This window comes from Camellia sinensis, chromosome 7 (assembly GCF_055761805.1).
Source record: "Camellia sinensis isolate YWXY chromosome 7, ASM5576180v1, whole genome shotgun sequence".
Lineage (NCBI taxonomy): Eukaryota > Viridiplantae > Streptophyta > Magnoliopsida > Ericales > Theaceae > Camellia > Camellia sinensis.
In genome coordinates, this window is record NC_138967.1 from 144372210 (window position 1) to 144388271 (window position 16062).

General features: G+C 30.7%; 1 protein-coding gene across 1 annotated transcript; it reads left to right on the top strand.

Moving 5' to 3' along the window:
- The first annotated feature begins 5325 nt into the window (after window positions 1-5325).
- Window positions 5326-6562, top strand: LOC114279177 (uncharacterized). The gene is made up of 2 exons (XM_082881180.1): window positions 5326-5335; window positions 6147-6562. The coding sequence occupies exons 1-2, from the start codon at window positions 5326-5328 to the stop codon at window positions 6560-6562; spliced, it is 426 nt and encodes a 141-aa protein (XP_082737306.1).
- Window positions 6563-16062: the final 9500 nt, after the last annotated feature.

The window sequence follows — 16062 nt, forward strand, 5'->3', positions numbered from 1 at the left end:
TCCTTATCCCAGAAGATTTGCCGTGCTCAACGACATTGGCCTTTACTGAAGAGGTACTTCCTCATTTCTTTCTATTATCCTCTTTAATCCGGAGTCAGACAACCAGCTCTTCAACAAACATTTCCTTGCGCTTGTGCTTCAAGTAATTCTTGAAATTCTTCCAACCATTGGGAAGTTTCTCAATGATCACAGCAACTTGGAATGACTCGTTCAAAGGCATCCCCTCAGTATGAATTTCATGCAAGATCACTTGGAACTCCTGGACTTGGCTTATCATAGTTTTAGAATCTACCATTTTAAAATCAAGGAAACGGCCAACCACAAATTTCTTTGCCCCGGCATCCTCAGTCCTGTACTTTTTGTCCAGAGATTCCCATAATTCTTTTGCTGAGCTCTTGGAACAAAACACACTATAGAGTGAGTCTGCCAAGCTGTTGAACACATAGTTCCGGCAAAGATAGTCTGTCTGCTTCCATGTGTCAAGCGTCATGACTTTCTTCCTGTCAGGCTCATTCTCTGCTACGGCTGGAGGATAATCACTCAGAACCTTGGCAAGGTTTAGCGTGGTCAAGTAAAACAACATCTTTTGCTGCTATCTCTTAAAGTTTTCCCCAGCAAATTTTTCTAGGCGCTCATGGTGACTAAGCGGTCCTCCTGGAACAGCCGGAGTAACACCAGGGTTGACCACAGAGGTCACAGCAGTAGGGGTTGGCAATCCAGTTGCCCCGGGGTTCAAATCCCCACTAACATTAGCAGTAGCAACAGCATCAGTGATAGTTTCCATTTCTGAAAATTACACCAGAATATCACTTCTGTGTTTCCAGAAATTAAACTTAACCTTTAGAAAATCCCTTAGAAGAAAAATTAATTCAAAAATTAGTCTCACCACAAAACCTAAAATCGAACATGGTCAAGAAAGTTCCCAGGAAGACTGGAGGGGTCACATCGGTCCCACTTAAAACCCAGTTAACCTTTTGACAAAACTTTTAAGAGCATGTTAACTCCTAGTCCGTGATAAACAAATTAAGAATTAAATTTTCGTAGGGATGAACTAGGTTAAAGCAAACCAGGGTCCAAAACTTTTACAAGCAATGTAAAACCATTGCTACAACAATATAAGCAAATAAAACTTACTACTACAAATTGGTAAACAAATCAATTACATCTCAAGCAAAACATGCTTCAAACATTTTTGTTTTTGCATCTCAAATTCTATTCATTTGGTTTTATATTTGTTTTTCGCATTGGTACCCCTACAAAGAAAGTTAGTAGCAAACCACAACAAAATACAAACAAATAATCTAAAAAATTTAATTATAATAAATAATTGAAACCATCTAGCCAACTATTAATTATATAAGTAACCAACTAATATAAGGTACCAAAACAAAATACAATTTGTAACTTCAAAATTAAATTACAATTTTAAAATAAAGTTCAATACTCATGAGTCATGAATGAAATTAATTCATAATAAACATTTAAACTAATAACTCCAAATAGATAAGTCAAATTCAAAGTTAATGCACCCAATTAAATAATTCAGATTAATGCACCTAATTAAATAATTCAGATTAATGCACCCAAATAAATAATTTAGATTAACGCACCTAATTAAATAACTCAGATTAATGCACCCAATTAGATAATTTAGATTAATGCACCCAATTAAATAATTCATATTAATGCACACAATTAGATAATTTAGATTAATCATGTACACAATTCATAAAACTCTATAACTCCAAATACATTAAATTATGTAATCTAGCCTAGAAAATAATAAGCATGTAACAAATTGAGACTAGAATAGAATTAGCATGTCAAAATTGCAACATCCATAAATTATATTTTATAACCTTAAAATTCATGCAAATCATGGTAGGGAAATGATGAACCATATGCATAAAACAAGATCATACTAATACAATTAAGTATGTAAATTATAATAGAGCATTCTAATTAAACTAAGCAATTAGAGAGTACCATTGCATAATTTATAATTATTGAAATAGTGAGCAATTGCGCAACAATTCCTAGTAACATTATACAAAGCTAACCTAATAGTCTATATAAATCTATTCAATCAATTTCATAGAAAAGATATATAAAATCTGTTTTAAGCTTGTTGTTCAAATTGTGAAATTAAATAAATAGATTTATGAAGAAATCAAATTATATACCAAGAACATATGCTGATAATTACAATTAAATTTCAACAGAAATACACAAAACAATAAAAGGATAAAGAGACGAAACCGAAGCCTGCACGGAAGCAGTTTCCTTAAAACAGATTTCGCCCTCACGGGTCGAGTGCTTGAGGAAACCCGGCGTCTGTCTCCCAGGATACGACGGTCAAAACCAGCTACGGCAGAAGCACTATCTGTCTAGCTTAACGAACAAAACAATGGCAGCACTCTCTCACAATAGGAACTATCTAGCAAACTGACTTGTAAAATGGAAGCAAAAATTTCTATATTGAAACTTGACAGGAGGGTCTCAATTTATACATGTATAGGGGAGAGAGGAAAAGCCTTCAGCTTTTAAGGCTTGTCATTAAAACACCAAGCATCCATAGCTCATTTCCACAAAATGAAAAGTATAGATGCCCAAAGGATTCACACCCTTTAGCCAAGAAAAAAAATTTAAATACTCTTTAAAATCCTATTCATGAATCTAACATCATGAAACAATTTCTTGGCAATTTCTTATTCAAAACCCAATGATTTTTGGCTCACTTGGACCCAACACAAAAAATGATTAGGACTCACTTTAATATTTAATTAAAGTCACCACACTTTAATATTAAATTAAAGTCTCCAAAAATCATTTTTTTAACAAAAAATTGTTCATATAATTTCAATGTAAAAACAATGTAAATGAAACTTTTTCGGCGTTTTGATCATTTTTAGCGGATGGTGTTATTTCATTTGTGTCAATGATCTATTTTATTGTCTTTAAATTATATTTTTATTTAAAATATTTAATGCAATAATTAAAAATACAAATTTCAATTCATTAATTTGCTTCAAAGTGACACGAATTTAGTTCATTGTTTGTCACCATATAATTCAAATTTTAAAACTTTGTCATGCACTTTGTAATGATCTTTCTTGAATATGACTAGGGCAGAACAATAAATTTTGTATAGGAAAAGTCCAAGGTGCGCATAAAAAAAATTGAGTTAGTTTTGGTACACAACTGATCAAAGATAATTTATTACATGAATGTTGTGAAATAAGTATTTCATGAGGAAAAAATAAAAAATAAAAATCTGACAAGTCATTCTTTTATAAAGTTAATTTTAAACTATTAATTAAGGTCTCATTTGGAAACAGACTTTTTTAGTAATTTTTTGACTTTTTGACTAAAATGTGATGTAAAAAAAATTAGTTTATTTAGGATGACTTTTTGACTTTTTACGAAAAGATGTACAAAAAGTAGAGAGAAAAAAGAATCTTTAACTTTTTGATATAGGTTGTTAACTTTTTAATTTTTTTAATAATTTTTTGATTTTTTGACTAAACCGATCACTTCCTAAATGAGACCTAAATATCAGTATATAATTGATTAAACCACCGTTTTAAGCTATTTTATTTATTGACATAATAGTAAATCAAAAGTACACATACGTCTTTGATTTATTAAAAATAAAAAAATAAAAAAGTGGCTTGTACCCCTCGCATAATCAAAAATCAACTAGATAAAAGTAATGCCATGAATTAGCATGTGAAACGGTTGGTTATTCTAAAATACTAATAGAATAAAGAGATATTAAGACACTTTTCCTAACTTAGAAGACTATCTTATCCCATTATACATTTTACAAATACTTATAAACATAAAGATTCCTATCTACAAAAATAAACATAAAGATAACTATAAAATTTTCAAAAATTAATTAGGGGTTATAACCCCCTTGGCCCCAACATAGTTTCGCATCTGAATTTATGTACGCACGAAAATTATATATGGCTTGAAAATCAACGGTGTATATGGAATAGTTGAATTCAACCTCAAGCATATTCATTGATTTTTATTACGGCTTGTTTTGATAAGTGGGTAAAAAGTCATTTTTTGAATTTTAACGTATTTTGGTCACATTATTTCTATACTTTTTTTATATATTTTTGCAAAGAAAAAAGAAAATTAAAAAATTAACTTTTAACCTACTTCCCAAAACAGCTCATCTTAAATATTGGACATTAAGTGTTTATTTTTAACATTGGAATATGACAAGCTATCAAAAAGAAGTATTTTCAATGTTAATATGCAAATTATTGCAGAGCGAACATCAAGGTACGGACATATTGGCTATACAAGGAAATGATTATCCTAGAGCATATTAAAAAAAAAAAAATTCTCGCAAGTAGTTTAGGTTCGTTTGTTGTTTTAGCTTAAAAGTTAAAAAATTATTAAAATAATTAAAAAGTCAATAACTTATATCAAAAAGTCAAAGATTTCTTTCTCTCTCTACTTTTTGCACATCCTTTCATAAAAAGTCAAAAAATCATCTCAAACATACTAATTTTTTTTACCTCATATTTTAGTTAAAAAATTAAAAAATTACTAAAATAACATGTTCTTAAACGAGCCCTAGTATCACTTTCATCTACATTAAAGGTAGAATAAAAATGGCTAATATGAGTGCCAAAATTACGGGGTATTATTTTTTCTATGCATGTGCGACATGTCAAATTAGGTTTGCAGATGGCCAATTATAGGAGCTAAAAATATGAACGTGATGTAAGAATTTTTCCTAAATATGGCTTAATGTGGCTTATGCATAATTATACTAGATTCATCTCATTAAGTAAGATACATGTACATCAATTAGATGGTGACTAATTATTGATGAATGCACCTATATATACAATGTATAGAAGACTAATGCTAATGCACATTGAATGTGATGAATTCATTATGAATGAATCATAGAGATGCACATTGAATGTGATGGATTCATTATGAATGAATCTTAGATATGCGCATTGTATCTATTATGAATATGTAAGATACATTAGTCTTATCTAATGAATTCATTAATATAGAAGATGCATTATGTATCATGAATGTGTAAGATACATTAATCTATTTAATGAAGTTCATTGAATGAATGGTTCTTTGATGGGAAGAATATTAGTATAAATAGTATAAGGTCCCAAACCATACTCTTCATCAAAAAAACTTAAGTTGTCACCACATGAAGGCTCCCATCGCCTAGAGAGAGAGAAGTGGTTTGAAGATCTTAGACAAGTCAAGAACTTAAAGATCAAGATCTTCCATTCAAGATTTCTCTTTCTTAAAGGAGGATTTCATACTATCATGGATCAAGGTATGTATTCACTTATTTTGTATATTAGAAATTCATATAGTTTTCATGTATGGAATTGAATCCTTAATGGTTTTTAGTTTATGTTTCGCAAAGTTTTCTATCAATTGGTATCAGAGCGCGGTTCTCAATTCTGATGCATGAAACGTATAAGTATGAATTTCATTTTATAATGATGTTTGGTGTAACAAGTGCAAAACCTTGATTTACACTTGTCCAATTTTATTTTATTTTTGGCCAATCTTTTATTCTATTGATATTAAAATAAAAATTGAAAATTATTGAACAAGTGGTAATTAAGATAATGTTTTATGCACTTATAATGTTTTGTTACACACCTTATGAGTTGAAACATTGTTGATCAGCCCAACGGAGGTTCAACACTATGTATGTTTGAACAACCAAGATGATTAGTATAATAAATATAGCAATAAGTTTTTCTGCCCAACGGTGATAAACTTCTCTCGTGCTTTAGTTAATAAAATAAAATAAGAGACATTGAGTTTTTCTGCCCAACGGTGATAAACTCGTTATGGTCTTAATGATTATTTTATTTTATTTTATGTTGTTTATTTTTATTAGTCATCTCATTTACTTTTATGAATTGTTAAAATATATTGTTATTCGGCCCAACGGAAGGATAACTTGATTTCGTATCTAACTAATTATGTTTTATAGTTAGATATATTTAACTTGTGGTGTTATTTTTATGAGATGTGAAAAGTAGTTTTCTTGATTATATTATGTAATGGATATTATGTGTTTGCAGCATTGAATCCTACTTCCATTAATAGTTACTTGTCTGGTATTTAAGCTTTGAGTAGAACTAATTTTAAGAAATGGAAGGAACAAATTGGAATTGTTTTGGGAATTATGGATTTTGACTATGCATTAAGAGAGCCAGCTCCTACAAAGCCTAATGATATAAGTTCTAAGGAACACATGGCTTTATATGAAAAATGGGAACGCTCTAATCGCTTAAGTCTAATGATAATGAAAGGCTCAATTACGCCTGCAATTCAAGGAGCAATTCCTGTTTCTGAAAGTGCAGTGAGCTATATGAAATCTATTGAAGAACAATTCATTGGAACTTCCAAATCCCTTGCTAGTACTCTCATGATTAAAATGATGACAATGAAATATGATGGTTTGAGTGGTGTTCGTGAACATATCTTAAAGATAAATGACATGGCCTCTCAATTAAAGGGAATGGACATGGAAATTTTCTGAAGGTTTTCTTGTTCATTTCATTATGACTTCTCTTCCTGCGCAATTTTGGTCCTTTTAAGATCAATTATAATACGCAGAAAGATAAGTGGAAGATGAGCGAGTTAATTGCCATGTGTGTTCAAGAAGAAGAGAGGCTTAAAGCTGAAAAGCCTAATATGGCTCACTTTACCACTTTGGGTCCAACCAAAAGGATTTTCAAGAAAGGCAAAAGTAAGAAGAAGAAGAATGCAAATGATGAAACTCACAAGGCTAATGAAGAAAATAAGATTCGATGCCATTTCTATCGAAAGAAAGGTCACATAAGAAAGGATTGTCCAGGTTTTAAAAGTTGGTTGGACAAGAAAGGTAACACTCAATGCTTTGTCTCTTATGAATCCCTTTTGGTAGATGTTCCACCAAATTCTTGGTATTTGGTGGATTGACACTGGTGCAAGTATTCACATAACAAATCCCTTGCAGGGATACCTTACAAGTCGGAAACTAAATAAAGGAGAACGAACCATTACGGTTGGGAATGGAATAGAAGTGGACGCTGAGGCTATTGGCACCCTCCGTCTAATTTTAGACTCTGGTTTCATTTTAGATTTAGTAAACACAGTTTATGTTCCTATTTTTACTAGAAACCTAATTTTTGTTTCACAACTTGATTCCTATGGTTATGAATTTAAGTTTGGAAATAATAGAGTCTCTTTATTTCACAATTCTCATATGATCGGTTCTGGTACTTTATATGGCAATCTTTATTCATTGAATTTAGATTCCACTTATGCACAATCTCTTTTATCCTTTAATGTAAACGACTTGGTAAATAAAAGAGAAAGCGAGTGAATGAAAATTCATCCATGTTGTGGCATAAGCGCTTGGGCCACATATCAAGAGAAAGGATGGAACGTCTTATTAAAGATGGAATTTTAAGTTCACTTGATTTTTCTGATTTTAGTACTTGTGTGAATTGCATTAAAGGAAAATACACAAAGACAAAGAAAAAGGGTGCTACTAGGACTACTGAATTATTAAACACAATTCATACAAATATATGTAGTCCTTTTACTGTTCCAACTATTTCTGGACATAAATATTTTATTACTTTTATTGATGACTTTTCTAGGTATACTTATGTGTATCTTATTCGTGAAAAATCAGAAGCACTGAATACGTTCAAACTTTATAAAGCTGAAGTTGAAAATCAACTTGGCAGACGAATTAAAAGTGTAAGATTTGATAGAGGTGGTGAATATTATGGTAGATTCACTGAGTCGGGTCAAAATCCAAGTGCTTTTGCTTTATTTTTGGCTGAGAATGGTATTGTTGCTAACTACACAATGCCTGGTACACCTGAGCAAAATGGTGTAGCTGAGCGACGAAACCGTACTCTTTTGGACATGATGAGAAGCATGATGAGTAACTCTTCTTTGCCAGATTACTTGTGGGGTGAAGCTTTAAAAACTGCTGTACATGTTCTTAAAGTAAGGTTGTGCCTGTAACTCCTTATGAGCTGTGAGTTGGTAGGAAACCTAATTTGAATTATTTACATGTATGGGGTTGTCCTGCTGAAGCAAAAATTTTCATCCCACAAATAAAGAAATTAGACGCTAGAACTATAAGTTGTTATTTCATTGGATATCCTGAGAGATCAAAGGGTTTTAGATTCTATTAGAATTGTTGAAACTAGAAATGCCGTGTTCTTAGAGGATGAAAACATTAGTGGGAGTATGAATCTCAAAAATATTTCTTCGGAGGAAAATCGTGATTTTACGCCTTCCACGATTATCCAAGAAAATGTTGTACCTGAACCTATTGGTACACAAGAGATTTCTCACATTGAAAAAGAAGTTGTCACAGTTGCAGAACAACCTTTACGCAGATCACAAAGAGAAAAGAAACCAGCCATATCAGATGACTATGAGGTTTACCTAAATGAGTGTGATATAGGCTTGGAGAACGATCCTGTTTCTTATGCCCAAGCCATGAAAAATGGAAATGCAACTCAATGGACGTTAAAACAACCTTTTTGAATGGTGACTTGCATGAAGTGGTCTACATGGACCAACCTGAAAATTTTCAGGATGAAAGCAAGAAAAATATGGTTTGCAGGCTTAAGAAGTCCATATATGGTCTAAAACAGGCATCTCGACAATGGTGTCTTAAATTTCATGAAGTTCTCACCAAATTTGATTTTAAGGATAATGTAGTTGATCAATGTGTCTACCTTAAAATCAGTGGGAGCAATATCTGCATTATAGTTTTGTATGTTGATGATATATTGCTTGCTAGCAATAATTTGGGAATGATACATGAGACAAAGAAATTCCTTACGAGAAATTTTGAAATGAAAGATCTTGGTGAAGCCTCTTTTGTCATTGGGATAGAAATTCACCGAGATAGGTCTCGTGGTATTTTAGGATTGTCCCAAAGAGCCTATATCGAAAAGGTTCGTAAAAGGTACAACATGCAGAACTGTTCAAGTAGTGTTGCCCCTATAGTTAAGGGTGATAAATTTAGTGAATTTCAGTGTCCCAAAAATAATTTAGAAAGGGAACAAATGAAAGAAATTCCTTATGCCTCTGCAGTTGGGAGCATTATGTATGCTCAAGTTTGTACACGTCTTGACATAGCATTTGTAGTTGGTATGCTGGGTCGATACCAAAGCAATCCCGGACTTGATCATTGGAAAGCAGTTAAGAAAGTGTTGCGATATTTACAAGGCACTAAGGATTACATGCTCACTTATCAAAGAACAGACAGCCTTGAAGTGGTTGGTTATTCAGATGCTGATTTTGCTGGATGTAAAGACACTCGAAAGTCCACTTCTGGGTACATTTTTATGCTTGCTAATGGACCCATTTCATGGAAGAGTCATAAGCAGACTCTGACAGCTTCTTCCACTATGGAGGCAGAATTCATAGCATGTTATGAAGCCACATGTCATGCAGTATGGCTAAAGAATTTCATATCTGGATTACAACTTGTCGATTCAATTTCGGAGCCCTTACAGATTTACTGTGATAATGATGCTGCTGTGCGGTTCTCCAATAATAACAAAACTTCAGGAGGATCAAAGCATATTGATATCAAGTATCTAGTTGTTAAAGAAAGGGTTCTGAATCAGACTGTTTCCATATCTCATATTGGTACTACACTCATGTTAGCAGATCCTTTAACTAAAGGTCTCACGCCTAAGCTCTTTCAAGAACATGTTGCGCGCATGGGCTTAGTAGAAAGTTTATCATGTTTAGTTTTGAAATGAGTATATTATGTTCGTGATAAATGTTATGTTATAATCATTTTCTGTTAATAATGATTATGTTTGTTGTTTTCATTCTTCATACTTGTGCACAATTTAGAAGAAGATGTAAACAACGGGACCGTTATAGATGAATTAGCATTAATCACCATTATGTTGCTAATGTCATCTCTGTGTTTTAAGATTCACTTATTCATGTTGATGGAAAATATTAACACTATAACCATTGTACAGTCTTGATCAATGTGTAAATCACTGACTACAATGATTTGGTGCTAATAATTTCATTGAACAGAATCTAATGGTGATGGTGCAATCTTCTAGTGGGAGAACGTTGGTCATATTATGATAATCTAGTGACGTAATATAATCATGCAAGCCAAGTGGGAGATTGTAAAAATGTTTCCTAAATATGGCTTAATGTGGCTTATGCATAATTATATTAGATTCATCTCATTAAGTAAGATACATGTACATCAATTAGATGGTGACTAATTATTGATGAATGCACCTATATATACAATGTATAGAAGACTAATGCTAATGCACATTGAATGTGATGAATTCATTATGAATGAATCTTAGAGATGCACATTGAATGTGATGGATTCATTATGAATGAATCTTAGAGATGCACATTGAATGTGATGGATTCATTATGAATGAATCTTAGAGATGCGCATTGTATCTATTATGAATATGTAAGATACATTAGTCTTATCTAATGAATTCATTAATATAGAAGATGCATTATGTATCATGAATGTATAAGATACATTAATCTATTTAATGAAGTTCATTGAATGAATGGTTCTTTGATGGGAAGAATATTAGTATAAATAGTATAAGGTCCCAAACCATACTCTCCATCAAAAAAACTTAAGTTGTCACCACATGAAGGCTCCCATTGCCTAGAGAGAGAGAAGTGGTTTGAAGATCTTAGACAAGTCAAGAACTTAAAGATCAAGATCTTCCATTCAAGATTTCTCTTTCTTAAAGGAGGATTTCATACTATCATGGATCAAGGTATGTATTCACTTATTTTGTATATTAGAAATTCATCTAGTTTTCATGTATGAAATTGAATCTTTAATGATTTTTAGTTTATGTTCCGCAAAGTTTTCTATCACGTGAAACATATGCCATTCAATTATTTTATTGAGTAATGCTATATACTATTAATTTGTCATCACTATTCTCACCACTAGTGAGGTGACAATTGAAAACAAAAAAACAAACAACAAGACATAAACACACTATGATAGCGGGTGGGACCTACTGTCACATCATTAGAGCTACCAATAATTAGTGGTCTAATACATTTCTCTTTTACTATTTTGTTTAGCAATTATGCACCCTACTAGATTTACTATGAAAGGAAATTTAGTGGGTGTTTTTGAAGTGAGTTTTTATGTAGGTTTCTTTAGTTGTAGAATAATAATGGATAAAAAAAATTTAGTATTTGAGAAGATAATTGAGTTTTTTTGTGGTTGGATGTGATGTTTGTAAGAGAAAAAGTGAAATGATTATGGGGTTGGATGTGATATTTTGTTTGGATTTATTATTTTTAGTTTTGCAAAACCTTTGTCTTTTAATGAAAAAAATCAAAAAAAAAATCTGGGAACCAAGTTCCCAAACATCTTTCTCATTCTATATTTCTTTTGTGTGTGTGTTTTTTTCTTTTAAGAATTGCCTTTTAGTGTGAAGATTTCAAAATAATTGCTAAAGCATTGAGATGTAAGTGTGGTATGTGTTCTGGTGCAATTAAGGCCATAATTTTTACTTACATCAGGGTACACCTACTTATATGTTTACATTTTTTTGGACCACTTTAAATTTTACACACTAAAATGCGATTCTATCTTCTTTATAGGAAGCTAATCACTAACAAAAATAAATTATTTTGTTTCAAATCGTTGGCCCTTTACTTCAATCATTATTTAATAGCATGTTCACACTTGGATCCAAAGGATATTATAAGAAAAAAACAAAAAAATTAAACCACTTTTATTTTTGTTGTAAAGTAGATGCGGCATAGGCAAATTTGTGCATTGCAATGTTTCAAATGTATGGGAATCTTTCAAAATGATAATGGAGTAACTACTTTTGCCTTGACAAACAAAGCTAAACATATTTTATAATAGCGGAAATTGCCATTGTAAAGGCAAATAAACAAAATCATTACTATGTTTGGTTTTAAGTTTTTTTAAAAATAGTATTTGTAATTTTTTTTTTTTGTTATTAGTAAAATTTTAAATATTTCAGCCAATTTTTATTTTTTACTTTCTAGATCCACTAAATGTATATATAGTTAAAAGTACAAAATTTGCGAAAAAATCTTTTAAAAATTTATTAAATACCAAAAAATATAAAAATTTAGTACATTTTAGTATTTTTTATATTTGTTGAATTTTTTTAAAAATTTCTTCACAAATATTTAACTTTTTAAATATGTTTAGATTAAGTGTATCTAAAAAAACTACTAATAATAAAAAAAATATAAATTAAAAACTCAAAAATTATTTTTAAAAATTCAAAAACTAAACATATTGAAGTGTATTTAATTCTACTTAGGCCAAGTTTGGGGACTTCAAAAAAAGCCAAAAAGTTAAAAAGTTACTCAAAAAGTTAAAAAGTTAACACTATTCACCAAAAGTCAACAATTACGGCTTCACAACTCCCAATTCAAATTTTTCCCTACAAATCAATTTTTACAATTTTTTATTACACATTTTTCAATAAAAAGTTAAAAAATTAACCCAAACATCCATATTTTCAACCTTAATTTTTTAATTCAAAAAAATAAAAAATACACTTTTTTAGTATTCCCAAACTTGACCTTATTAATTGGTCATTTTCTCTCCTAGCTCATTACAAATAAAACACTTATATGTAGGCTCATCTGGGTCTTTTTCATCTATATCTCCCTAGTCCCTAGTGAGCATAGACTACAATAGTATGCTCAAGTGGAATTGTCATACATTGGACACCCCTCCTTTTTTATTAAGAGAAAAAAAATAAAAATAAATAAAGAATCTAACTATATTTGGACTTTAATATAAAATGTGATAAAACAGCATCTTCCTTTGTGGGCTTCCCACAAAGGTACTTTGGTCTTTCCACTAGGTAGCTGGCCTATGTTTGCCACTCTCCTCTCTTATCTCTCTGTTTCCTTTTTCAAAAATGTAAGGGCTTGTTTGGGTGTCCTAAATAAGTGTACTTTTTATTTTTTTAGACTAAAAAATTGAGGAAGAAAATATAGATGTTTGGGTTAATTTTTTGACTTTTTATGAAAAAATGTGTAATAAAAAATTGTAAAAATTGGTTTGTAGGAGAAAATTAGGATTGAGAGTTGTGCAGCCGTAATTGTTGACTTTTGGTGAATAGTATTAACTTTTTAACTTTTTGAGTAACTTTTTGACTTTTTGGCTTTTCCTGGACATGCCAAACTTGGCCTAATTGACCCATTATTCTCTTATGTTTGGTCGGGGGATTCGGGGAGGGATTTGGAAAGGGAAAGGGAAAAGGTGTGAAACTAGGTGAAATGTAGGTACATTTTATTCACATTTCACCTAACTTTTTCCTTTTCCTTTCCAAATCCCTCCTCAAATCCTCCAACTAAACACAACGTTAGGGTGCGTTTATTTTGAAGAATTAAGAATGAGATTGAACTATTAATTTTATCGGATTAATAGTTTATTATTTATTTAAAAAATTTTACTCTGGACTAATAGTCCTCCCGGACTATTAGTCCCATAAATATGGGGCTATCCTATCCAATGGAAGGAGGTGGGATAGAAATCATGGGATTGGTATCCCATAGGATTATTTTATAAAATGTCCATTTTACCTTGCATGCTATTACTTAGTAAATAATTAGAAAATGGTAAAATAGTCTTTTCAACATTAATAAACTATTTTTTTAGTGTTGTTAATTTAAAATTATATATTAAATAAAAAATTTAAATTATAAATTATAAATTATAAATTAAATTTAATTAAAAATAATAAATTATTTTTTTAGTGTTGTTAATTTAAAATTATATATTAAATAAAAAATATAAATTATAAAGTAAATTTATTTAAAAATAATAAATTATAAATTATGGCCTTATAAATTAAATTTTTTTAGTGTTGTTGAAAATTTAATTTATATATTAAATAAAATTATTTTTTATTGTCATTAATTTAAAATTATATATTAAATAAAAAATATAAATTATAAATTATAAATTATAAATTTAATTTAATTGAAAATAATAAATTAAAAATTATGGCCTTATAAATTAAATTTTTTTAGTGTTGTTAAATTATAAATTATAAATTATAAATTATAGATTACAAATTTAAAATTATATATTAAATAAAAATTATAAATTACAAGGGTAAAATAGTCTTTTGAACATTTATCCTTATCTAGTCCGTCTAACCAAACATTGGATTCACTAAAAATAGTCCAATCCAGACATCTAATCCTATAATTAAACAAACATAGGATATAAATCCAATCCAACCAAATAGTCCGGGGACAATATATCTCGGGATTAACAGTCCGATGGATTGCAATCCCCCCTTATCCAGTCCGTCCAAACAAACACACCCTTATGGTATATGTACCTTACAAGGGTATTTAAGTCATTTCAACCCTTGAGAGTTCTATGGAAAGCCCTAAAAAAAGAGTTTTGTGGAGAGCTCTGATGGGTAGGACCCACCTATGATGTGTTATTTATGTTTATTTATTTATTTATTTTTTTATTTCCTTGCCAACTGGGTTTAGAACTTAAGAACTAGAGTTCTATATCAGGGTAGATTAAGTTTAATCACAAGATTCATCTTGTTCGCCTCCAACTTCTCTCATTTTCCGTTCTTTATAAACTTCAATTAATTGCATATAATAATGGATCCTATAAGGTCATTTTAGTTAATTAAATTTTGATTAAAAGCCAGCATGTGGTGCTCTCATCTCATCACATGTTTAAGTAGCTTGTGAGGCATGATTAAGCAAGTCCATTTTTAATTAAGCAAGTGATATATTTACATTTTTTATATAAAATTTATGACAAAAATGATGTGACAATGATATTGTTTTAAAATGATAAAATCAAAACTTATCATATTATTTTGTACAAATTTTTTATTTACACATCACTACCCTTTTAATAATGAAAAAATATCATTTAAGTAGAATGTAAAAAAAATAATAACATATTAATGAAAAACTTTAGAATATTAAAAAATAAATTTATAAATTTGTCCATGAAATTGTTATTATTTGTACGACATACACTGACATGTTATTTCCTCTTTAATAATTATTATTTTTTGCCATTTCAATAATGGATCGCTGTGGCTTAGGTGAGTGGGGACATGGTTGTTCTCTAGCCTGTTGCAAGCCAATGGTTCTGGATGGTGATAATTGCAAGGAGTGATTCTCTTCAGCCTTCCTCTCAAGCATTTCTTCCTACGGGTCTGGATTGGACCACGTTAGTTTACTATAACCTTATGACTCAAATTAGCTATAAAAAAAAAAAAATTTCAAATTTCATTCAACAAAACAGAGTCCAAATTTACCCTCCCATATCTTCCCACCCACTTTTTTCCTCCCTCTTGAGTTCTTCACTAGCGACAACTTTATTTCACGAAATCGACTGCGAACATCGACAACAACCTCTCCTCCCGAAACCCATTCTTGCAAAGTGGTCCAAAATCCTTCTCAGTCTCTCCCTTCCCTCCTGAAATCCTACTGTTTTGGTGCTGAAATTGTTGATGTTTTACTATTTTTTTGTTGCTATTTTTTTTGCTATTTTACTGTTATTTTGTGCTGAAATTGCTTTTTTTTTTTTTTTTGCTGAATTTGCTGCTGATGCTATTGTTGTTGTTGTTCCCCCCCCCCCCCAAGGATATAGATGGGCACAAAGAGGTGGAAGACATTTAAAATTTCAAGCATTGGAGATGAATTGTATTTGAATTTACTGTTGAATTTTGCATCCAATTGTTGAATTTGTTGTTGCTGCTGTGATTTTTTGTTACTGTTATTTGTACCTCACAATCTGCTGATTTTTTTTTGTTTTTGTTTTTTTTTGGTTTTGAGTTCATGTTCTAATCCATTTGTAGTCAAACTTAGGGATTTTGGAATCTGACATGGGTAAGTCCATAAAGATTATAGCCCACCATTTAGGACCCAATACATATCTCAAATACTAGAGCCCAGCATTGCTGAAGCCCCATGTAGCAATAAGAACCAATGACATCAAGA